This window comes from Mesoplodon bidens (assembly GCF_964165515.1).
Source record: "Mesoplodon bidens genome assembly, chromosome: 9".
Taxonomy (NCBI): Eukaryota; Metazoa; Chordata; class Mammalia; order Artiodactyla; family Ziphiidae; genus Mesoplodon; species Mesoplodon bidens.
Genome location: NC_138166.1, coordinates 47,988,786 through 48,015,953, shown reverse-complemented (window position 1 = coordinate 48,015,953; position 27,168 = coordinate 47,988,786). Strand labels below are relative to the sequence as shown.

General features: G+C 37.3%; 1 protein-coding gene across 3 annotated transcripts in view; it reads left to right on the top strand.

Moving 5' to 3' along the window:
* ASB4 (ankyrin repeat and SOCS box containing 4) overlaps nucleotides 1-27,168 on the top strand; it is a 121,262-nt gene that overhangs the window by 13,743 nt on the left and 80,351 nt on the right. For 2 of the 3 annotated variants that reach the window (XM_081244302.1, XM_081244301.1), the window contains 2 exons: nucleotides 23,131-23,174; nucleotides 24,420-24,562. In XM_081244302.1, coding sequence (XP_081100428.1) covers nucleotides 23,131-23,174; nucleotides 24,420-24,562 — 187 coding nt within the window. Of the gene's footprint in view, nucleotides 1-23,130; nucleotides 23,175-24,263; nucleotides 24,563-27,168 lie in introns of those variants that run through there. The other variant, XM_081244300.1, reaches the window with a different exon arrangement.

Genomic DNA, 27,168 nt, shown 5'->3' with positions numbered 1-27,168 from the left:
CAATATATGTTTCATCTCATTAGGCCCTTTATCCCTATGTTATGTGGTCACGTGGAGAAGCCCAGGCTTCCTAGTCAGCCTTCATCCTGCAGACTCTTCCCATATGGCAGGGTACTTTCTCCCATCTCCCTATCCTCCCCCACCCCCAACTTCCAAAACACTTTTGTTGTGTCCTCTGAAACCCATAGTCAGTCATTAACAAAATCCCCTATGTTCTGAAACATCATCTCTAAATACTCTTTTCAACTTTCTGTGTTATCTACTGACCCCCCAACCCCAGGATACTTCCCCATCTGTCCTAGATGGTTCTGCCCCCGCTCACAATCACTCCCTTTTATACTCTACTGCCAAAATGCTCGGTGATTTTAACATCCTTGTGTGTAACCTTTCCACACTTACATTTTCAGTTCCACAATTGCCTTTCCTCCAGTGACCTTGTCTCTACCCTACTTCACTGCCTACTTCTATGGTTATACTTTAAGATTTTGCTATTACCACTAATCACAACAGTTCTAAAGTCTTACTTTTAAAATTTCATTTTCCAGCTACCATCTTTTATCTTTTAGCTCATTCCTTCTGGTACTCCACTTTTTGAAAAATTCTTTGACCTTGTTTGATACCTGACTGTTTTTTAAAATGGTTGCCTTTCACCCCAAACACTCCACTTTGCATAGTGCTGATTCTTTATAGTGTGCTTTTTCACTGAAATAGCTATATATAAATCCAGTGTAGTAGACTGTAAGTATATATGTTTTTCCTAAGTTCTGAGGGCTACCATATACTTGTATCTAGTAAGAACTACTGAAAAACAATTTTGATAATTTCATCAAGTTGGTAAGTTTTCTGAAAAATGCATGATTTCTTCCTTTGAGTACCTTTTCCTGCCATTTATTCTTTGTTCTGGTGAACAGCTTTGTCATGCAGGCTGACAAAAAGGGGTGCAAGTGATAGAACTGGGCCTGCCACAGGAAACAGGAAGAGTATCACAGTTTTAGGCGAGAGACTCAAAGCCCATTCAAGGAGACATCTGAGGAACAGAAGTAAAGATTAGCAGATAATCAGATTCTGGGGCCAGCCCTTGACATTGTAGGGGACATCATGAACCTAACTGCAGCTTGGGAAGACAGGCCAGCATTTTAACAAGTGGAAATTGAAAGCACTCATTTCTAGGGTCAGAGAAGGGACAATTATGGGTGGTGGGAGAGGTCAAGAACTTTCTTCCTAGAGGCAATGTTATAAAGACCAAGGCACTGCTCACTGGGTTGATGCTTCCGTTTCCAGGGACCCCATCCCCTTTGCTAATGGACTATGTGTGTACAGCACAGGCAAGCAGGAGGAATTTAGATTTTATTTGGTATGTTTTATTTTAGGAGAATTGACATAGAGTCTTAAGGAATTACTTTTGGAGACCTATTTCATTTTCTGCCTTTCATTTATTTTTCCTGCAAGCAGAGTTTTATTATTATTATCATTATTTTTTTTAAGCCTGTGCATTTTCTTTTCATTATTTTATATTTCACAGAAGCTCTGGAGCTTGAATTTGCCTGGCTGCCTTGGGGGAAGATGAGCTCACTTTTGGTGTGGCAGTTAGGGGCAGGGCTCTTTCTCATTTCAAACACAGATAGTGGTTATCATCCATGTTTACTTAATATTTTATGACTTGAAAACATAATGACTGTTTACATGAAATATGATTAAATTGCAGAGATGGAGGGGGGATGCTTAATTAAGTCCTCAGTATTCTTCATAACCTTATATTTCATTTCAAGTAACCTCTCCTACATTCCAAAATTTAGAAAGTAAGTCGTGTGACTATTCTAAGTGAGAAGAAATTGAAGTTACTTGAATATCTTAAAAGTGAAAAATGAAGCCAATTCTAGCGACATGAGGCACTGCATAGAGGCCCATAGGTCATGAGAAATCACAGGAATTTGTCCAGGCCACTGGAATAATGGAAAATTCCTGGTGGGGGAAATTGGACAGAATTGAACAGTGAAGAGCACACAGGAAGAAGGGATGAAAGAGGACAGTGGGCTTGTGGGGGAGCAGTCTCTGCTAGACTCCAGGCTGGTGATCATCCATGAGTGCTGACAGCTGAACTCCTCTAGTCCAAGGGCGGCTGTGGAGCTGACCTGGGACCGGAAGTTGTCCCCATCACCCCCACCCCCAGGGGGCTACAGAGAAACTCACTTAGGCCATCTCCTAAAGCTTTAGTAAGCAAACTCTTGCCACCAAAGAGGGAAATAGCAAGAAAAAGCACTTTTTTCTTTGTGTTTTTCTTTGTGTTTTGTTGGTTTTAGGTTGTGGCCACAGACTGCATTTGTGCTTGCTAATTCTACCCCTGTTATTAACTAGAAAAGAAATTCCCTTCAATACTGAAGAAACCATTCAAAGCTTAAAGGAAATAGTGATATTGAGGAAAACTGGGAGTGAACAACTTGATAGATAAAATCAGTGACAGATAGATGGGTGGATAGATGCATGGACAAAAAGTAGATAATGAATCTCAGAGTCCACTGGAATACATAGAACCAGTCTTTGACCTCTTCATTTCTCCGTGTCTGGTGTCAGTGATGTGTAATACATGTGATAGCCTCCTGGGTGGTCCTCACACCTCCAAACTTTGGAGTTATCTTTCTCTTTAATAGGTTTTTTAACTTGCTCAAACCCCATCTCATGTAATGGGTTGCTCTAAGTCTCCCTAAAGATTCCTTGGCATGAAGTTCAGGGGCTTGGATCACCCTTCTTTCTTGCTTACTTGAAATTCTCCACCTTTGCTGTGTGTCTTATTTCCTGTGTCTCTTCTCTTCCTTCCACCCTGCAGTATGCAACTACCTTCCCTTTCCTTTAAGGATCTACAAAGAACCATTAAGACAATTAATACATTTTGGCACTGAAGATTCAGGTAGCTGGGGGATGGAGGAGAGTCACTTCACAGTACAGCCAAATAAACAGTATAAAAGTAATTATTAAGTAGCCTTATTCCACCTCTTCTTGTTCTAACTCCCAGTCACCTTCCTCACTGGACATTTCTTTCTTGTCCTCATTCTTCCTTCCACCCAGTTGTCTCACCATTTTGCTGGGCCATCAGTCCATTTCTCCAGCGTCTCTCTCCCTCTCAGGTTTCCAAGGGTAAAACCAAAATTCTTCTTGTGTTCTTACTGTTCCAGGAGAGCACTGAAGGGTGTTTCTCTGTAATAATCCCAACTGGTCTTTTGATGATTAACATCCTGACTATGTGGGAACAGAAATGATCTTTATTGCCACCATTCCTGGACACTGTCCTCCAGCAGGGTGGCAGAGGAGAGCCACTGCTTACCTGGGGGTCCTGCAGAGTTCAGAGTTGAGTTCTGCCCAGGAGTTGTGCAGCTCACCTGGATAGCTGGGGACTTTCCCTCTTCTGAGGCTTAACATGTAGGAGCAAAGGAAGGTTGGATCAGATCTTTCAGCTCCTGGCTCTGGTTTCTAGGTCAGGGTGGAACTATCTCCTGTGCTGAGCAAATTTCTACACATGATTTCAGCAAGGAGTTTTATGGTCATGTCAGATATTACTAGAGCTTTAGCCAGGAAAGACAATATGCATTACTGACCTATTTCTTAAGAAAAATAATAATAATAAATAAAATTTAAAACCCTATAATTTTGAAACCTAATAAACTTTTCTAAAAACTTTCTAAGCACAAGTTGTTAATGGATAGCAGCAATTTTAATTAAATATCTCATCTTTCAAAAACCTTTGTATACAAGCTCCAGTAATGCCACTTTATTTTGCCTATTTGTTCTTCAAGAAAGGATCATACATGGTAATTTTAAAAGGACACTGACCCAAGGACACTCTACTTCAATATTAGGGCCCTCCAGTTTTGCTCTAGAATGAAATCTTTATGCCAAGGATTTTCACTTTCCCTCTGTTCTGCCTTCTCTTCCAGACCATGTCTCAAAGCCTGTCATTTCACATCCAGCCTGGCTGCAGGTTCTTTTCTAGCAAAAAAACAAGAGTCTTAGCACCTCAAGAGGAATTCTACCTTTATTTTCTTTGAAAATAACAAGTTTCTTCTCCAGGCTACACTTGGAAAATATGATCTTGTATGTCAGGAGCTCCCCACCCCAGAGCCTTTTTACAAGCATGCCCTCCTACTTTCGTTGATATTCCCTAAACTATTATGTTTCACCTCTTGCCATGGTGATACTGACAAATCCAACAAAACTCTCAACATTAGTACCAAAATTACATTTGGAGTCTTATTTGTATATTTTAGTTTTACCCATTATATAAAGCCCCTCAGATAGGAAGGTGGTTGGAAATGGTAGTGTTAGGAGAATGGCTTTGTGTTAGTATGAAAGGAGCAAGGTTAACTCCTGACACAGACTCGTTTTGAGACAACATAGAGAGTCAGAAGTATATCAACCCCTGATTATTGAACCCGGAATGGGTACACATGACCTGACAAAGGATTTTCTTTAATTTATTTTTTCTTACACAAGCAGCACATGTATGCTTTCACACTGCAAAATATTCAAATGTTACTGATAAAATTAAAATCTCCCTACCCTTTGTCCATGGGAAAATACTTTGCTTAGTTTCATATGTATTCTTTTCTTTGTCTATTATTTTCTTATATATGTACCTATAGAAACATATGGTATTATTGTGTGATTGTGTGTTCATGAAGCGATATTGTCAACTAGTTTTTCTGGTGCCTTGAGGATGACTTTTTTAGCACAGAAAACACTCTTCAGAGGTGATCTTTGTTTTTAATAATTGATCATTTATTAGTTATAGATTATGAAACCTATATCTTATGCTTGAAGAAGAGATTACAAATCTTAGTATTCTATTCATAGCAAATTTCAACAATCCCTTTAAGAGGTCTTTGATTAATATTAAGACCAATTTATAGAGTTAGGTATTTAAACTTCTTTATCCAAACTGTATTCATGAAACTAATATTCTGTTTCCTTTTAAAGTTCTACATTGTCTGATTTAACAAACAAAATTTTCCGGAGTAGTTAAATAGCTCATATATGAAATAAATTGTACTTATAAATAGATGATTCTTAAATTCTCTTAATGTTCCATTAATATTTATGAAGCACAGACATTAAATTAAAATCACAAGCCTAAATAAATTATATAATACATTTTAAATTAGAATCACAAGATTGCTATTCTAATAAGCTATTATTCTATCAGAACAAATTTTGAATATTACAGGTATATGGAATATAAAATTATGCAAAATTCTGAATACTAAATTATTGAAAACACAGATTTGTTTATCTTGACATTTATATATTTACCTTCAAATTCTCTTAGGGTTGAAAGATGCTTACCTACTAAAGAAAAATTATGTTATTTCACATGATTTTGGGGGTTACTTTATTATATAATTTTGGGGTTGTTTTCTTTGCTTGATAGAGTTTTGCAACAAACAGAGGTTATAGACTTGCATAATTGGATCACTGTGACAATGATGTTATGCACTGGTCCTTACTTATATGAAAAATTGAAAAGCCAGTGACTCCAAAACTTCAAGAGTAAGCTGGCCACAGACATAGCTTACATGCCTGGATCTGAGTCCTGTCATTACTGGATTAGTCAGGGTTCTCCAGAGAAACAGAGCCAATAGGCTATGCATAGTTACATAGAGAGAGATTTATTTTAAGGAAATGGCCCATGTGATTGTGGAGGCTTGGTAAGTCCAAAAATCTGCAGAGTGGGCCAGCAGGCTGGAGACCCAGGAAAGAGGGGGCAGTTTGAGTCCAAAGGCAGTCTGCAGGAAGAATTCCTTATTGCTCAGGGGATGTCAGTCTTTGTTTTATTAAGGCCTCAAACTAATAGGATGAGGCCCACCTACATTATGGAGAGTAATCTTCTTTACTCAAAGTCCACCAAGTTAGTTTCATTTCAAAAACACCTTCACAGAAATAATGCCATTTGCAGTGACATGGTTGGACCTAGAGATTGTCATACTGAGTGAAGTTAAGTCAGACAGAGAAAGACAAATATCATATGATATCGCTTATACGTGGAATCTAAAAAATTAGTAGAAATGAACCTATTTACAAAACAGAGATGGAGTCACAGATGTAGAAAACAAACTTACAGTTACCAAGGGGGAAAGGTGGAGAGGGATAAATTGAGAAATTGGGATTGACATATACATACTACTATATATAAAATAGATAACTAATAAGAACCTACTGTATAGCACAGGGAACTCTACTCAATACTCCATAATGACCTATATGGGAACAGAATCTAAAAAAGAGTGGATATATGTATATGTTTAACTGATTCACTTTGCTGTACAGCAGAAACTAATGCATTGTAAATCAACTATACTCCAATAAAAATAAACTAAAAAAAAGAAAAACCCACAAAAGCACCTTCACAGAAACATCCAGAATAATGTTTGACCAAATATCTGGGCCAGCCAAATTGACACAAAATTAACCTTTTAATTACTCATGATTTAAATCAGATTAGATTGTGAAATCCTACACAGGGGGCAACATCACTTGATTAAAGCTTGCATTCCTAAGGCTAAAATAAGTAAATGCAGTTCCATTTAACTCTAAAGATCTTTGAGCTTGCATGAATCCTACCTGAATTCTTTTCATATGCTGTCTATCAATATTGCTTATCATTAAGCCCCATATAAAACTCTTATGAATATTTAAATTATATCTCTGAACTTGAGGTCACCTACGTATATTTTCCATGTTACTAGTTCTCACAGGAGTACTTTATTCTTTGATGCATAATATTCCTCTGCACGAATGTGCTTTAGTTTATTTAACTGACTCTAATTGATATTCAAATTTTTTGCTATCACAAATAATTATGCAATAAATAATCTTGCATGTGATTTCTTGTGCATAAGTAAAAATGTTTCTATTGGGTAAATGCCTAGAAATAGATTTGCTGAGTCTTAGAGTATGCATATATTCAGTTTTAATTGATTACTACACTGCCTAATTGTCCTCCAGAGTGGCTATACTAAGTTAACACAACAACAATATGAAAATACCTTTCTCTCTAATCCTTACCAATCAATTGATGTTATTGGACATTTTATTTTTGCCTGTTGCACAAAAAAAGGTATTTCATTTTCCTTTTTATTTGTATGCTTCTGAATCTTTGTGAGACCAAGTATCTTTTTGGATATTCATTTATCTTTGTAATTCTTCTGCAATTTGACTTTCTTATGTATTCATGGGTCTGTTTCTAGAATTTTTATTCTTTAAAAAATTGATCTCTTTTTCTTATTGTGCCAATAATGCTATTTAAATCACTATAGGGGCTTCCCTGGTGGCGCAGTGGTTAAGAATCCGCCTGCCAATGCAGGGGACATGGGTTTGAGCCCTGGTCCGGGAAAATCCCACATGCTGCAGAGCAACTAAGCCCGTGCACCACAACTACTGAGCCTGCGCTCTAGAGCCCACAAGCCACAACTACTGAGCCCATGTGCCACAACTACTGAAGCCTGCATGCCTAGAGCCTGTGTTCTGCAACAGGAGAAGCCACCACAATGAGAAGCCCACGCACCGCAACAAAGAGTAGCCCCTGCTCGCCACAACTAGAGAAAGCCCGCGTGCAGCAACAAAGACCCAATGCAGCCAAAAATAAATTAATTAATTTTTTAAAAATTTAATAAATCACTATAGATTTATAATACAATTGCATATTAGATTGAACGATTCTATTACCCCAAACCAGTTACCTTTTTAAAGCAAAAATATCTTGATTGTTCTTAAAATCTTACACCTCCATATAAATTTTATAATTAGCATGTAAAAGTTTATGAAAAATCCTATTGACCTTAGATATGGGATACACTGAATTTATAGATTCATTTTTGGAGAATTGACATCTTTAAAATGGCAAATCTTACCCTCCGTGAACTTGGTATTTATCCACTAATTTAGGTATACTGAGTAAAAGGAACAGTTGTAAGTAGGCCTTTAGTGATGTGGTGGTGAGGTGTGGGAAAGGAGGTGTTCTATAGTCCTATGATTAGGTCTCAGTCTTTTGGTGAGCCTCTGCCCCTGCACTGTGAACCTCACCAGTGCTTCTAAGTCCCCCCCACCTCCCCTTTCTTAGCTGGGAGAGGATGGCTACAGGAGTCTGGAGTTGAGTGTTTCCCTTCCCCAGGTTACTCTCTGGTAAAATAGTTTATCCCCGAGGGCAGCCTTTGTTAAGAAGAATAGAATGCAATGACACATTTCAAAAAGGTTATTTTTCCCCTCTGCTGCTAGAAGCACAAGGGGAATTTTCTCTGATATTCACTGTGAGGACCTGTTGGAGCTCCTAGTGATAAAATTTACAAGTGTGGGACTGCCCCCCATGACTGGGTCTCCTTGGAGTTTTTAACTTTCGTACTTGTCCATACTAATCCTCTAGCAAGTCTTTAATGATTACAGTTCAAGTTTTCCTACCATGGCACTGTTTCCCAGAGAGGCTGGAAGGCATACTAGAAGGCAAAAACACAGTTTAAAGAGACTGAACAAGCATCAGAACCAGAGTCAGATATGGCAGGAATATTAGAATTATCAGACCAGAAATTTAAAACAACTGTGACTAATATATTAAGGAATCTAATGGAACAACTAGATAACATGCAAGAACAGACAGATAATGTAAGCAGAGGGATGGCAATCCTAAGAAAGAATCAAAAAGAATTGCTAGTGATCAAAATCACCATAACAGAAATGAAGAATGGCTTTGATGGGTTCATTAGTAGACTAGACACAGCTGAGGGAAGAATCTCTGAACTTGATATCCTAATGGAAACTTCCAAAACTGAGAAGCAAAGAAAAAAAAAAGACTGAAGAAAACAGAACAGAATAACCAGAAACTGTGAGACATCTACAAGAGATCTAACATGCATAATGGGAATACCAGAAGGAGAAGAAAGAGAGAAAGGAACAAAAGCAATATTTGAAGTAATAACGACTGAAGATTTACCCCAAATTAATGTCAGACACCAAACCACAGTTGCAGGAAGTGCAGAGAATACCAAGCCCTCTTTCCCTGCTTCAAGGAAGGACATGGTCTAAGGAGTAATTTATGCTCCAGAGTTCCCCTTGGAATCAGGCTGGGACTTCACATGAAATCACATCCATTTTTGGCTTCTTCCCTTTCCCTGTCCTTTTCCCATTCGCTTAATGTCTCTAGGAAGCCTTTCTTTAATAAATCTCTTGTAGCTGAAAAAATAAAAATTAAAGTTTAAATGAATGTTGAAATCTACCTAAAGTTTTACTTATGTCATTTGACATAATCATATTGCTTTAACTTTTAATGTGTTAACACAATAAATTACATACAGAGTTTTTTAAAAAACAGTGAACTCTACTTCATCATTTTTAAAAAATACACTGCCAGATTTGATTTGCTAATATTTATTTGGGACTCTACCTCTATGTTCTTAAGTGAAATTGACCTCTAATTTTTTTCTTGGGCAGGATTTGCCTTGTTTACATTTAGAGATTGTAATAGTCTTATAAAATAACTGTCTTCTTGTGTAGTATATGGTCATATTTTGTAATGATCCATGGATTTTTGATAAATATTTATGTCTTTATTAGGTGCAGAATTTGCTCTGTTTCATATAAATTGAAACTTCTTAATGGTATTATTTAAGCATATATTTATATTTGTATTGCTCTGAACATTGTCTCTTCTCCATTTTTCCTAAAAGGACTTTTCTAATAGTATCTTCCAAAACTTCTATTAGATAAAATTTGGACCTTCTGGATGGATTGTTTGAGATTCTGTCTTCCTCTTCTTACTTTACATCTTTTTTATTGTGTGTGTGTCCTGTATTCTGGAAAAAAAATATTTGGGTTTTTCCTCCAGCTCACTAATTTGCTCTTTTTGTGTGTCCCATCTGCTATTCTACTCATCTATTGAATGATTCATTTCAAAGATGAAGCCTTTAATTCACACGATTGCTGGCTGATTCTTTTTAAAGAATTGCTGGTTAAAATACTTTTGGAATATACTGTATCAATTAAGCTTAGAATAAAATTACAAGTCCTTAAAATGGCCTAGATTGTCCTAGACAATCAGACTCCTGTGGATTCTCTGAACTTTCCCCCCTTGCCCATTCTGCTCCAAACACTTTGGTTTCCCTGCTGTTGTCAAAATTTCAAACCCTCCACACACAGATACCTGTTTCCCTCCCCTGCTTGCCCTATTTCCACCCCGCCGGACATTATAAGACTTGCTCCCACCACTATTCAGATCTCCACTTGAAGGATACCTCCCCATCAGAGAGAGAATCCCTGACTACCTTATCCAAAGCAGCACTTAATACCCTCAAAGACATATTCTCTCTCCCCTCTACTCCTTTCTTACTCTGCTTTATTTTTTATTTATTTATTTATTTATTTTTGGCTGCGTTGGGTCTTCGTTGATGCGTGCAGCCTTTCTCTATTTGCAGTGAGCAGGGCTACTCTTCATGCGGTGCACAGGCTTCTCATTGTGGTGGCTTCTCTTGTTGCAGAGCGCGGGCTCTAGGCACACGGGCTTCAGTAGTTGTGGCATGTGGGCTCAGTAGTTGTGGTATGCAAGCTCTAGAGCACAGGCTCAGTAGTTGAGGTGCACGGGCTTAGTTGCTCTGCAGCATGTGGGATCTTTCCGGACCAGGACTTGAACCCGTGTCCCCTGCATTGGCAGGCAGATTCTTAACAACTGCGCCACCAGGGAAGGTCCACTCTGCTTTATTTTTGTCCAAAACATGTTTTGTGCTCTGATATTTTCTTTTGTTTATATTTTTGTTGTCTGTCTCGACCAGGAAAAATTGAAATGTCCATGATGGTAGCAACCTTGCCTGTTGTGTTTACTGTGGTATCTCCAGAAATTAAAGTACCTGGTACATAACAAGGAAGCTCAGGAAATATGTGGTAAATAAAGTAGTGATGGTGTCTAAAGTCCAGTGTTGCCAGCTCTATTAACTATTTCTTCACGTGTGCATTCTTTCATGCATGGTACCTCTTTCTCATGATGCTGGCTAATCTCAACTGTTAAGTGGTCGTGTGTGTATCTTTGTATTTGTGTTGCCCTGTTTGGCCATCCTGGGAAAGCTCCATCAGTTTACTCCAGCCTACATATGGGGGAGATTCATGAAATGATGCTGGGAGTGGACTGGCAGACTGCTTGCAGTCACTTGTGGGAGAGGCAGAATAGACTACTGATTGGGGTGTACCTATAGCTACAGGAGGGATGGACACTCTTCATTCCTCCTGTTTGTGACCATTATTCCAAGATCCTAGTACTTCCTTTCCAGTGGAGGCCTCTACATGTGCTGTTGCTGCCTGACGGTGGGCACCACTCTTGCTTGTTTCTTTACACAGGGAGAACCATGGAGTGGTTGACATACTTGACTGCTCCCGCTGTAGTAACCCTGTCATCTTTCTGTCCATTGCCCCAGGGCTCCCTCCTGCTTCAAAGGTCTTTCAACCAAGTGCATGAAGCAGCACACTTTCCTTAAAAATATATTTTTAATTTTGAAATAATTTATGACTCACAAGAAGTTGCCAAATAGTACAGAGGATTCCCATGTACCCTTCACTCAGTACAATGTTGTCAAAACCAAGAAACTCCTTTTGGCACAATACCATTAGCTCAGGTGCAGGCCTCATTCAGATTTCACCAGTTTTGACATGCACTCCTTTTTTTTAAAAAATAACTTTACTGAAATTATGATTCATATACCATATGCCATACAATTCATATACCACAAATTCACTCATTTAAAGTGCACAATTCACTGATTTGTCATAAATTCAGAGTTGTACAACCATCAACATAATCTAATTTTAGAACCTTTTCATTACATCCAAAAAGAAAACCCATACCCATTAGCAGTCACTCTTGATTCTCTATCCTCCAGTCCTAGGCAATCACTAATTTACCTTCTGTCTCTGTATATTTGCCTAATGTTTTCATCCATTTTATAGCATGTATCAGTACTTTATTCTTTTTTATTGCCAAAAACCATTTCATTATATTGATGTACCACATTTTGTGTATCCATTCATTAGTTGTTGGACATTTGGGTTGTTTCCACTTTTTGGCTATTATGAATGATGCTGTTGTATACTGTGTTTTTTTGGGGGGGGTAGTTCTATAAAATTTTATGACATAGATTCAGATAACTATCATCACAACCAGGATACAGCAATGTTCCATCATTGCAGATAAAGTCCTTCATTTTATCTCTTAATAGTCACACACTTTCCCCAACCCTAACCCCTGGCTACCACTGACCTGTTCTCCATCACTGTAGTTTGTCACTTTGAGAATGTTATGCAAATGGAATCATACAGTATTCAACTCCTTGAGACTGACTTTTTTTTTTCACTCAGATAATGCTCTTGGGATCCATCCAAGTTGTTGCATGTATCTGTAGTTTGTTTCTATTTATTGCTGAGAATTATTTCATAGTATGGGTATATCACTGTTCGTTTATTGATTCACCCATCGAAGGACGCTTGGATTGTTGCCTGTTTGTTTTGGGCTATTACAAATAAAGCTTCTATGAACATTACTTTATAGGTTTTTGTGTAAACATTAGTTTTCATTTCTCTAAGATAAATGTCCAGGAGTACAATTTCTGGCTCATGTGATAGTTGCGTGTTTAGGTTTTAAGGAAAATTCCAAACTGCTTCCCAGAGTAGCTGTATCATTTTACACTCCCACTAGCAATTTATGAGGATTCAGTTTCTCCACATCCTCTCCAGTGTTTGCTACTGTCAGTACTTTTTATTTTAGCTGTTTTAATGGGCATGTATTGGTATCTCATCATGGTTTTAATTTGCGTTTCTGTGATGACTGATTGTATTAGTTTTCTATTGCTGCCCTAACAACTTACCACCACTTTAGCAGTTTAAAACAGCACAAGTTTATTGTTTTATAGTTCTGTAGTTCAGAAGTCTGACACAGGTCCCATGAGGCTAAAATCGTGGTGTAGGCAGGGCTTCATTCCTTTTTGGAAGATTTATTTCCTTGACTTTTCTAGCTTCTAGAGGCCACCAGAGGCTCCTGGCCCTCCTTCCATCTTCAAAGCCAGCAATATCACATATCTTTGACCCTTCTGTTGTTGTGTATCTCTGACCATAGCCAGAAAAGATTTTCACCTTTTAAGGACTCATATGATAAAACTGGGCCTACCTGGATAACCCAGGATAATCTCCCTATCTCAAGGTCCTTAACTTTTTTTTTTTTTTTAGATTTTTTTTTTTTTTTAGTTTTTTTTTTTTTGACATGGAACATTTTTAAAGTCTTTATTGAGTTTGTTACAATGTTGCTTCTGTTTTATGCTTTGGTTTTTTTGGCCCCGAGGCATGTGGGATCTTACCTCCCCGACCAGGGATTGGACCCGAACCCCGTTCACTGGAAGGCAAAGTCTTAACCACTGGACTGCCAGGGCAGTCCCAAGGCCCTTAACTTTAATCACATCTGCAGTCCCTTCCACCAAGTAAGATCATATATTCACAGGTTCCAGAAATTAGAAGGTGGACACCATTTGGAGGCCATTATTCTGCCTACCATGTTAATGGTATTGAAAAATTTTAAGTGTACATATTTTCTATTCCCTTTGGTAAAGTGTATGTTCAAATCTTTTACCCATTTCTAATTAGATTGTTTGCTTTACTGTTGAGGTTAAAATACTCTTTACATGTTCTGGATATGAATGTTTCATTGAATACATGATTTGCAAATATTTTCTCCCGGTTTTTGTTCTGTGTTTTTATCTTCTTAATAGGGTATTTTGCAGAGCAAGCATTTCACATTTTGATGAGCTCCAATTCAGTGATTATTTCTTTTATGAATCATGCCTTTGGAGTCATATCTAAGAACTCTTTACCCAACTCTAGGTCACAAAGATTTTCTTCATGTTTTCTTCTAAAAGTTTTATAGTATTACATTTTACATTTAAATCTGTGATATATTTGTCCAGAAGCAACTAATATTTTCATCTTTCTGCATAATCAGGACTTTCTGAGCAAAAATGACTAGCAACACAGGCTAAAGTTTAAGCATTTTATTCCCATAAATTTCCCTGTATCACTGCTTGAGCTACATACCACAGATATTTTTAATTGAAATTTTTATTGAGATAATTGTAGACTCACATGCAGTGGTAAGAGATAATACAGAGAGATCCCTCATACACTTTGCCCAGTTTCCATCAATGGTAATATTTTGAAAAATTATAGTATAATATCACAACTAGGTTATTGACATTGATGAAACCCATTGATTTTATTCAGGTTTCCCCAGTTTTACTTGTACTCATTTGTATGTGTATGTGTATTAAGTACTATACAATTTTATCACCTTTGTAGGTTCACGTATCCTCTACCACTGAGCAGTTCCATTACCACCACCACAAGGGTCCCTTATGTTGCCCTTTTACAGCCATACCTCTCTCCTTCTCATCCTTCCTTTCCCCACCTCCTCACAACCACTAGTCTGTCTTCTTTTTATAAAATTTTGCAATTTCAAAAATGTCACAGGGCTTCCCTGGTGGCGCAGTGGTTAAGAGTCCGCCTGCCGATGCAGGGGACACGGGTTCGTGCCCCTATCCCGGAAGATCCCACATGCCGCGGAGCGGCTGGGCCCGCGAGCCATGGCCGCGGAGCCTGTGTGTCCGGAGCCTGTGCTCCGCAACGGGAGAGGCCACAGCAGTGAGAGGCCCGCGTACAGCAAAAAAAAAAAAAAAAAAAAAAAAAATGTCACATAAGTGGAATCATACAGTATGCAATTTTGGGGGATTGGCTTTTTAGCATAATTCCCTGGAGATTCATCCAAATTGTTGTATATATCAATAGTTCATTTTACATTAATTGCTGAGTAGTTTTCCATGGTCAGTGTAACTGTAACAGTGTAAAAGTTTGTTAAACCATTCACCTGTTGAAGAACATCTGGACTGATTCCAGTTTTTGATTATAACAAAAAGCTTCCATGAACACTCATCTATAGGTCTTTGTGTGAGCATAAGTTTTCATTTCTCTAAGATAAATGCCCAGGAATGCAATTGCTGGGTCATGTGATAGTTGCATGTTTAGTTTTTTGAGAAACTGCCAAACTGCTTCTTGAAGTAGCTGTACTATTTTACATCCCTACCAGAAATGTATGAAAAAATCCAGTTTCTCCAGATCCTCGCCAGAATATGGTGTTGTCATTATTATTTTTTTATTTTTTATTTTAGCCATTCTAGTAAATATGTAGTGATAGATATCTCATTGTGGTTTTCTACAGTTCTGATGTGCTGTATTTTCATTTTAATTCAGTTGATTTAAAAAGTTTTTCCTTGGGACTACTTATTTGACACGTGGATTATTTAGAAGTAGATTGTTTGATTTCTAAGTGTTTAGTGATTTTTTTCCTTTCTTTCTGTTATTGAATTCTAGTTTGACTCCATTATGATCAGAGAACATACTTTATATGATCTCAATTCTTTTAATTTCTTAAGGTTCATTTTATGATCTAAGAAATAGTCTTTTGTGGATGTCCCAAGCACACTTAAAAAGAAGGTGTGTTCTGCTGCTGTTGGGTAGAATGTTCCTATAAATATCAGTTAGATTTCTTTGGCTGGGTATTGTTTAATTCTCTTAAATCCTTCCTAACATTTTTTTCTACTATTTCTACTAACTTTTAACAAAGGGGTATTGAAGTCCCCAACTGTGATTATGGATTTCTCTATTTCTTCTTTCATTTCTGTAAGTTTTTGCTTCATGTACTTTGCAGCTCCCTTTTTCATGTGTTTTAGGCTATTTATACTTAAGGTAATTATTGATATTTCAGAATTCATGTCTGCCATTTATTCTGTGCTTTGTTTATTCTCTTTACTTTTCATTCTTCTGATTTTTCCTTTCTTGTCTTTCTCGGTGTTGCTTGAGCATTTTTTTTTTCGTATTCCATTTTGATTTATCTACAGTATTATCTCTTGAGTCTGTCTCTTCATTCAGTTTTTTTAAGTGGTTGTTCTAGGTGTTACAATAAGTATATGCAGCTTATTGTAGTCTATTATCATCAGTATTTTACCACTTCAAGTGTAATGTGGATGCATCACCATCATTTAGGTCACTTTATTCTCCCTCTTTATAATATAGTTGTCTTAAAATATTACTTCTACATACACTGAGAACCATATCAGACACTGTTATAACTGTTAAACATGATTTTTTTAAATTGCAAGGAAAAATAATCTATTGGACTTGCCCATATATTTTATCCTTTAAGTTGTTCTTTCTTCATTTTTGATGTTCTTTGTTTCTTTCTGTTATCATTTTCTTTCAGTATGAAGAATTTCCTTTAGCTATTCTTTCATTCTGCTGGGGATAATTTCTCTTTAATTTTTTTTTATCCTCAAATTCTTCTTATTCCTGAAGCATATTTTTACTGGATATATAATTCTGGGTTTGACAATTCTTTTCTTTCAGCACTTGAAAAATTTTGTATCACTTCTTCTGACCTTCATGATTTTTAATGAGTAACCAGCTGTTATTTGAATCATTGTTCCTCTGTAGGTAATGTGTTGATTTTTACCTAACTGCTTTCAAAAGTTTTTCTCTTGTCTGTGACTGTGATGTATTTAGGTATAGATTTTGGAGAGTTTATTCTGTTTGTGGTTTGCTCAGCTTCATGAATCTGTAGGTTTATATCTTTCATCAAATTTGTGAAGTTTTTAGCCATTATTTCTTTGAATTGTTTTCAATACTGCATTTTTTTTTCTTTCTTTCTGGGACTTTGATAACATGAATCTAAGATCTCTTGTTATTATTCTATAGGTCCCTAGGGCTCAGTTTATTCAAAAAACATTTTCTCTATGTATTTTTGATTAAATAATTTCTGTTAAACTATCTTAAAGTTCACTGATTCTTACCTTGTGTCTCCATTCTGTTATTGAGCCTGTCCAGCGAGGTTTTTATTTAGATTATTGTATTTTTCAGTTCTAGAATTTCCATTTAATTTTTCTTTACATCTTGTATTTCTTTGCAATATTTTCTGTTTTTTAAAATTTGTTTCAAAATTGTTCACAGTTGCTTGTTAAAGCATTTTAGACAGCTTTTTGCAAATCCTGCTCAGACAATTCCAACATCTGTGTTATGTAGATGTTGTCATCTATTGATTGTCTTTTCTCATTTGGTTTAGACTTTCCTGGTTCTTGGTATGACAATTGTGTACTGTACCCTGGACACTTTGAGTATTGTTATGAGACTTTGGTTCCTATTAAGTCATCTTCTTTAACAACCTATTTAGGTTCAGAATGCATATCCTGTTACTCTTTTGGTGTACTATAGTTCAAATATCAGTTTAGTTTATCAAGACTCTGCCATGCTATTCTGATCTGCTCTGCTTCGGTTACCCAGATGACTGTACTACATCCCACAATCTCTCAGCACTGTCTGGGTGTATGGAAGGGTACCACCTCTTTGTTTCATGGCAAGTTTGGAAGACACGGTTTCACCCTCTGACTCATGTGGCGAGGGTCATCTCCTTGTTACTACAGTGGGAAGAGTGGAAAACAGAGCTCTGCCCCCTTGGTCTGCCACTGCAGTGCCCAGTGTGGTAGGGGAGAGGAGTGGTGCTTTTCCTAATGTTCACCCCCACCCAGAACAGGCAGGTATGGTTAAGGAGTTTGTGTCTTGTTGGATCACCTTTTCCTGGTCCTCTGGCTAGAGAAAGCAGACTTTTCTTGGGGCTGTTTTCTGTCTGTGACTGTTGATGTTTCTAGGTTCTCTAGCATTCAGGCTGAGGTATTTATGAGGCAAGAAAAAACTCAGAGAATTTACTGCCAGGTTGTTCCTCAAGTTCCAAGGTCCCTAGCCATTCCACTTTATTCTCTCCTTCCTTTAGAGTCTTCTTTAAGTGTCTTACATTTTTTTTTCCCAAGATTTTTGTTGTTGTTGTTGTTGTGATTAGTGGGAGAAATAAAATGGAATGTGTTTACACCATTTTGTCTGGAACCAGCAGTCTCCAGAGCAGCACCCTTTGGGTTTTTTTCCTCATACTTAATTCCATTTTTTAAATTTTTCTAGGATTCCCCCAAAGTTACCCATTTATGTTTTCCTCTGTGGTAATGGATTTGAAAATCACACATCTTTTCTGTTATTTCTAGTTAATCACTATGGAAGGGAGAGCTTCCACATGGGATCAGTTTGTCCTCTAGAACAAGAATATAAAGAACATTTGTTTCTGTGAATTTATTTTATGTAAAGGGCTTATAAAATATAAAATTTAAATTATTTAAAACTCTCTTAACAAATCCTGCTTATTGAGAATAACAAAATTACATGCAAAGAAACACTAATTTCAGCAAAAATATATGCATCAATTAATAAAGCATTTGAATGATTAAAACTGGGATTTTTTTTCTAGCTTTATATATATAAAGAAATACCACAGAGACAAAGTGAGCTATTGGATTGAGCTGCTTTTGAGAAATCAGACAGCTATTGATTGGGGAATCGTTGCTATGGTTGACTCCATGGCAACAGTTGAGATGAAAGGTGAATACAAAGGGGGAAGAGAAAGAACTTAGGTGAGAATCCCAAGTAAAACCCAGAGAAAAGAGAAAGAAGAAGGGTCTCAGGGGGACTTCTAAAAAGATTTGTCAGAGGTTTAAGAGGAAGACTGGAGGATCGGTGAGCTCTATATAACTACTGAGATAGAAAAAAAAAAAAAGTACCATTTTGAAAAGAACCATGGATTGATATTTGTCTTCAACTTAATCATCCATTATAATAATTACTATTACTTACAATTTTACCACAGAAATTAACATGGACTATTTGAGAAACAAAGGTGTAAACTATGACCGTTATGGGCATGTAAGGATATAAATTAAAGTGGAAAGATGCCCTATTGCATTAAAGAGCTTATACAAATTATTTTATCTGATTAGTGTGAGTTTAAGACAGATGGATAAAAATTTTGTAGCTTAGTTAAAAAAAAAGAAACATTGACAGGTTTCAACATACTTGTAAGAATGTTTTATTTATTTACTTCTCCATAGCAGTTCAGTCCTTCACTATATAGTTGAGAGTATTAATTTAGAGGTTGTCTATTACATCTTTTTTAGTAAATTAAAGACTAACATGTAACCTATACCAGAAAATGAAGTTTAATTACTTTAAAAATTCTGAATTATATTATTGGAACGTAAATGCATTTATATAACTTTTAAGTAATTACAATAACATTAGTAATGAATAGTAAAACATTACCAAAGATTCTGTTGGATCTAAGTTAATAAATGAATTTAAATTATAATTAGTAGCTTGTGAGCAAATGGTGCTTGAAAACAACAAATGCAAATAGTGCTTGAAAACAATGCCTTAAATATCTCCCATATTTTGTAATTATTAATTAGCAAACTACTCTTTTACAGATTGGCTCAAGGAAAGCTTCAATGCAGCTAATGAAATTATCATAAATTTGAAATTAGTCTGGCCTGAATTAATATTCTATTCTAAAGCTAAAAACTTGATTTACATTTTAAATTTTAAATGCTTTTCATTTTCTTTCTTCAAAACCTTTCCTCAAGTCTGACTATTTTGTTAATAGTCAACCTTTCTCTCCATGAGACACATCAGTAGTAAATTGAATGAAATCAGGATTCTTTTCAACTCTTTGAGAACTCATTTAAATGACTGGTACAGGAGTTCTGTGCACCAGCTTTGAAGACATTTTATGCTACCAATCTTGACTTAAAATGATCTCAATTTACACAGACTAGGGAAAAGTAAGAAGTCGTATATTTATTGTCAATGATAAGTTATTTTTTCCAATATTAAATTCTAACTTAAATCCTATAAAGAACATCTAACAAAATCTTTAGTTCACTTGAAGGCTGGATGTGTGTTACCTTTACAATATTGCTATATTCTGTGTTTTCTGTTACAGTAAAAAAATTAAACAGTCCCTGAGAAGAATAAGAAAAATAGTAATATGTATGTGTCAATTATATATCAATAAAACTGGGGGAAAATGCTAATGGTAAAATATGTGAAACTATAGTACTTCATTCTTTTCTGTTCCATTTCAAATATTATTTCATACCTAGTATTCCTACATACAAAATCATTATTATTATAGACATATTTTATTCTGGCCATACCCAGTCACAGCCAGGCACAACTGGGGTGGACTCCTGGAGTTCCTGGCCTAAGTGCTTGATCCTGTGCTAGATACTGAGATGTCAGCAATCAATATGATGCTATCAGTCCAGTTATGGAAAACAGATATGTGAAAACATAATTTTTATGGAATCCAAAATGCAACAATGAAGTATGTTCAAAATACTATGGTAGGGCTTCCCTGGTGGCGCAGTGGTTGAGAGTCCGCCTGCCGATGCAGGGGACATGGGTTCGCGCCCCAGTCCGGGAAGATCCCACATGCCGCGGAGCGGCTGGGCCCGTGAGCCATGGCCGCTGAGCCTGTGTGTCCAGAGCCTGTGCTCCGCAACGGAAGAGGCCACAACAGTGAGAGGACCACGTACCTCAAAAAAAAAAAAAAAATACTATGGTAGTGCAAAGGAAGAATTTATAAGCCTGAAGGAGTCACAGAAGACCTTCCAGATCCCTGGCCTTGTCTGCTTTCAAAGAAGTATCAACTGAGGGCAATTCTTCATGGTTAGAATAATGCAATTTAATTATAACAATGAGCTGCCGTTTATTGAACTCTTATGTACTAGGCCCTATCCTATGCCAAGTAATTAATATGCCCTGCTTTTGATATAATTCACACACCAATCTCATATCATAGGTATTTTTATCATCCCCATTTCATTGATAAGGAACCTGAAGTTTGGAGAGGTGAAATAGCCAGTCAAGGCCACAGAGTTCTTCTAAGATGTGGGGATGGCATGGTGGGGACTTGGGTCCAACAGGTAATGGCACATAGCAGGGGCCTCATTTAATATGTCAGAGTGTGAATGGTGACTGATCTCTGTATGAGGATTTGTTGCATTATGACCAGGTTCAGAGGCATGGATTACTAAAGTGTGTCTTTAGGAAACTAAGGAAGATAAAAGAAATAAAATTAAGTCCTGAGGATAGCATCCTAGAGCAATGGCTTTTGTGCAACAGTATAGCTTACTTTACCCCATGTGTGTCTGGATTCAAATCCTGCCTCCATCAATACGGCTTGTGTGACCTTAAGAAAGTTATTTAACCTCTTAACCCTTACTCCTCTTCATTAAAAATACATGAATTATTCTGTGTTAAAACTCAATAGTAACCGCTTAATAAACGTTAAAATTCTTACTATTGACCTCAGAGAGTGGGGTAGGATGAATTGGGGGATGGAGGTCACAAACCCTCAGAAATACTGTGTAAAATTATATGTGGGTACATAGAATTATAGAGAGGATGGGAACCTACATCTACACACAAGTGTGCAAAAACATCATATTATGCAATAAACTTTAAATCAAGTTAAACTTGACCTCAAGCCCCCATTCTGCCTTGGATGGCAGGAAATCCGAGCTCGGTCATTACCGATACTCTCCCAGCCCCATCCTTGGACAATACAAAGCTTCCCGAACTTTCCGGGAGGCCTCCCATGAATGGATTGGCAGGTTGTGCTCTGTACAACCTCAGGGGGACAATTCACATCTCAAGAGGCTTGACCACATTCCTGAAACAGGAGGGAGGAAAAAATAGAGCATGAAACAACCCACCAATTAACATTTCAATAAATTATCCAGCCACATGCATTTTTTTTTTTTTGAGGGAAGAAGAAAGTCCATACCTTTCATTAGATTCTCAAAGCAAAGAGAGAGTCTGATTTGATCCAGTAAAAGAGATGGGTGTCAAACCTCTGTGCTCCACAAAGCAGGAAAACATCACATTTGCATTGATTATAGACCCTTTTCATAGTGCTGACACATCTATGAGCTTTGAGTAGCCTCATTATTTTTTTATTAAATTGGGTCAGGGTGGGGGCCCCCCATTCAACCTAAATGCAGATGGGGTCATTGTGACTGAACCGCAATATACACAATAGGTAATAAATTCTGGGAAATGAAATCTGTCATCAGACCACTCTTTCATACAACAGAAAACAAGATGGGGTATAACATTGGGACTTGAGGCAAAAAAGTCTCCAAGATAAAGAGCCAGAACTGCATTCATTGAGTTATAAAGCATTGGGGGGGGGGGTTCTTCTTTGGACAGAACAGGAAAGGGCCAGTATTGATTCAGTAAAAAGTATGTAAAACTACTGAACAGAAGACCATGTACGTAATGGAGGGAGTTTGTGGAATACGCGATGATTTTGCAAATAAATGTGGACACCTGAATAGCCACTTGATTATCAGCCTCATCTTCAAATACAGGGAGAGAGAAAGTGCTTTCTGAGGAGTAGTAGAAAAAACACTCAGGTTAATGAAGAAAGCCTATACTAAAAGTCATATCTGTCATTTTAAGTGCTCATTACAATGGTTATTTTTACCAGCATTTAATTTTTATAAAATTCAATTCATCAGACCTACATGATTAATCACCTAAGTATGACTAGATAAAAATGGGTACTAATAAACAGTAAGAGAATGTCTAAGTCCCATTTTTAGCATTGTTCTTGCACTAAGTAGTGTCCACTTCTTACATCCCATTGTCTTTGGAAGAATCTGCAAGTCCCTATTTCATGACAGTTCAATTTAGTCTTTTGTCACATTGATTTCAGCATTCTTTAATAATTAAGAAAATCAATGCTTTCAGAGTTCTGACATGTCATACAATCGTACTTTACATTTTTTTATCATCACAAAAAAATCATCCATACATACAGATAGCTGAAGATTCTTCACTAATGTGCATGGTGTAATACAAAGTACATGAAATTTGAGTTAGATTCAAATTATATACCCTGTTTCTTCTTTCTTCTTTGTTAAGTGGGATTACAGTACCTACCTTATAGTACCACAGGTAGTATAAGTAAAATGTCAAACACAGTGTCAAGATATGGTCAGTATTGAATAAATAGTAGTTTTCTTACTTCAAAGTAAAAGTACTAGACAACTGATAATGAAGACTATTTTATCTTGTGAGTTCTAGAACTGTGGAATTTTTGATCTGGAAAGGCCCTGAATACGAACTTTTATTTTACAGATGTGGAAACTGAAGACCCGAGGAGGTGAAAATACTTGTTTAAGGTGAAATATCTAGCTTTCTCATTAAGTAACTGTTTGCTGAATGAAGGAATAACATTACATCATCATCAGAAACCAATTTCCTGTGTGCCAAGTAATGATCTATCTCTTGCAAGCATGGTGTATGACCACGTGTGACAATGTGAAATGTAAAATATGAAAAAGATTGATAAGATTTGTATGTATCTTCTTCTTAAATATATTTTTCATTGAAATTATTGAAATCTATGTATTAATTGCACTTCACACTTAACTAATTGTCTGTTTAGGTTAAAAATGGCATTGATTTATTGTTCTAATCAATTACCTACTTATACTTTTATAATTATTATATATTACATATTTTTAAAAAAACTAAGTCACACATGGCATATTATGACAAACAGTAGGCCATTTAATTGCTGGTTCATTGTCCAGTCATAAAAAAATAGAATTGTTGGAAATAAATTCATTAGTATAAAATACAGTTAATTTGGCATATTTCTGATGTTCAGAAGTTAGTAAATTTTATTTTCTACTCTATCAGTCTTATCAGATTTATATACAAAAAATACAAAATGGTAGATTTCCATATAAAAGAAGAAGGCATTATGATGTATGAATTTTAAAATAGTGGTTTCCTAGAAATTGCACTGAGGCAGTCCTGCCTTCCTGGGGTTATTCAGCAGCACTTCAGCTTATATAATTACCACACTAGCCTGTTTTACAGAGCCCACAAGGCACCCAGATTGGTCACCATGGCAACAGATTCTGAATCAGAGTAGCCCATCCTAATACAGTGCACAGAGCTTCTTCTTGGAAAAAGTTTTTGGTTTTTGTTTTTAATTTTAAACACATTCCCCCAAATTACAGGTATACAATTTTTGAATTTTTGTTCTAGTTTCGTTATAAGTGTAATCTGACCATTAAATGTCTGCGCACACAGTTTCTTGAAAAGCGAAGGAAATATAATGCAAATATTTAAATACAGATCGCTTTTTCATTCTGGGCACCATTTTGAAAAGAAGAAGATAACATTTCAGAATAAAAAACACCTGAAGAAATAGCTGTGGGAGGAAATCGACTCTCTTTGATCTTTATGTTGCAGTAAAAGCTCTTTTACGCTTATTTTTAAGACTCTTAAAATGCATAGATCTAAGCAAATTACTGTTTTTCCATTAAAATTTTTTAAAAATGAACAAACATGTGTAGCAAGGGCCACATTTATAAGCCTTGTGCAATAAAATTCTCTTTTTATCTATCAAGCAGAGAGTACACAGATTTGCTCAAGATTCCCTGTCTACCCCTGCACCGCCAGGAGGACAGTAAAGCCTTGCAGAGGCTGCATCTGCGGCTACTTTCTCATTTCTTGTTTGCTGTGTGGACAGACATTGCAGCTGTGGTGACTGATGGTAAGAAGAAAGACTGATGATAATTTTTGCACTTCCCCATCCATTAATTCATTTGAAACTAAAGGTAGGGTTTTCTTCCCTCTCCACCCCCCCCATTAGGAAAGATATTTATGTTTTATTTAAAATTCCTTTCTAATCTGTCACCAAACAAGAGAAAGAAATTCACACATAACTCATAGTATATTACCCTGCTTACAAAGTAAGCTCAACCTTTTGTTTGTTTTCTTCTAGAGCTTTAAATTCAACTCCTGTTTTATGCCATATTTCCATTTTCAGCCATCATTGACACCAGAGTGACTTGGTTGTCGATGACCTCTTTGAAATGTCTCCTTTTTTCCTTTCCCCTTTGGCTCCATTCTTACTGTGTTTTCTGAAGTATCTGTCCTTCCCGAATGCCAGCAGCCCTGTGACTTAGGGAAGAAGGTACATTTAATCTATTCTACAGAGAAACAGATGCTCCCTTCAACGAACGTGGCTGGCCTCACAGAAAACAGGGCTGGAGTTTGAGTCAGTTTTGATCCCCAGAGCTCCTGCTTCAGGGCCCATGTTATTTTCCCTTCTCTTTCCTGTGGGCTTCCTCATTTGCAAAATAATGTGGATTCCAGTTCCTGCTTTTCTAACTACTGGAAAGAGGAGGAAGGTCAGGAGTGGCCGTGTCAAGGACCCTTGCTTGACACGCTGAGGAAGCCCCCTCTATTTCCACAGCCTCTGGTATACTTAAAAATGAAGACATGCCAAAGTAGGGTTGTACTGAACTTAAAATATTTACACTTAGCAATTACTTTTGTAGGAGGAACAGAGGCCCTCCAATGCTGTTAATGTATCTCTGTGAACATATGTATCTAACCTCATTTGGAAATATAAACAAATGTCTGATTTTTGGCCTGTAATGAATTTGAAGTCCTGGCCCAGTACCCTCTTGCCTCAGTGGAGGAATGCCCCTACCCCCAACATGAACTTCAGGAGTCCAGAGGACAGTGATGGTAGCAACAGAAGATTTCAATTGGGACAAAGGTGGCAGGTTAATAACAGCTAATACCATAGAGCATTTACTGTGTACCCAGGACAATTCTAAGTATTTTATGTGTGCTAACATAGTTTGCTTTCTTAGACAGCTACTACTGTTACCCACATTTTTATACATGAAGAAACTGAGTCACAGAAAGATTAAATAACTTGCCCAAGGTTGCACAACTAGCCATGGTACGGAGTCTGTACTTTCAAGCACTGTGCTACTCGATCTCTTACTGAATGCAAAGCAGAAACCACAAGGACCAGAGGGGGAGTGTGAGTGTCCTCAGACTCACAGCAAAGGGTGGTGTGTGGTGTGTGGTGGTGGCAGCATGACACAATATCACTAGTAAAACTAGGCGGGGCTCAGCAATGCGGTCCGTTTTGATTCTACCCCCATCTGATGGGGTGGTTGCCCCCAGGGCTGCAGGAGGTGGGGAAAGAAGGTTGACCCCTGCACTCATATCCTCCCCCCATAGGCCATATGATGTGTTTAAACCGTAAGTGCCATTTTTCAATGACACCTGGAATCAGATCTAGCTTCATAGGCATGTGACTTGGGCAGTTGCCCAGAGCCCTGTGCTCTGAAAGATCCAGCACTTGTATTAATCCTCTATTGTCACCATCTTGAAAGTCGTAGTAATTTCTAAACAGGAGATCCCATATTTTCACTTTGCAGTGAGCCTTGCAAATTATGTAGCCATTCCTGTATGGAGTCCTGAGCAATCTGGAGAAGTTTGTACCTCCGATTTACCAGGAGAGACAAGGTTCTATTTCCTGTGATTCCTCTGGAACTGCAGTGCTATAAATCTGCAGTTGCCTGTCAGTGGATTTGCATTTTACTGCAATGTAATGCTTGTCTTCACAGGGGAAAGCAGTCAGCTCTCACTAATAGGGCCTTTAAGGATGTTCTGCCTAGGTCCACGTGCATAGCCTTGAGCAGAAAGGCTCAGGACAGACTCCACATTCAGCAGCGGGGCTAACTACAAGAGAGCCTCTTTGCAGAATGATAAAACATTAACACCTCAGCTAGATTTGCAACCGGCCCCAAGCAGTGCTCCTGCAGACTCACACAGGTCCAACTCTACAATTTCAGCTCAGGTCCTCCTGGAAACTTCTATTTCCCACCTCAAAGTGTTTGTAGAATTTAGCCATGCTATAGTTAAGTCAAGATTTGCCAAAACTTGTAGAGAAAATTCAAACCGCCTCAGTACAAGGAAGCTAATCTGATAAATCCTCCATTTCCTTACTCAACCCTCCAGCAGTCTGGCACTAGAATAAATGATTGCTCACCAGTGGCGAGTTTCCATGGAATCAGTCGCTCCTGAAGCCTTTTGTGAAGTGAAGGGCAATGAGCTGATTCTCTGCACCAGGGCAGTAATGATACCAGTGAGCAGAAATTCTGTGGGGGGGAAAAGCCAACTTCTCACAGAAGACAAAAAGAGAATTTTGTGCCTCTATCTTTCAGAGGAGCCAGAACCCTCATATTCAAGGAGATATTGGGGAGGGGCTGAATTAATAGTGATGGCCAACATCTTCTAGCATTTACTATGCCCCAGATACCCTTGTAAGAGCTTTACGTATGTCAACCCAGT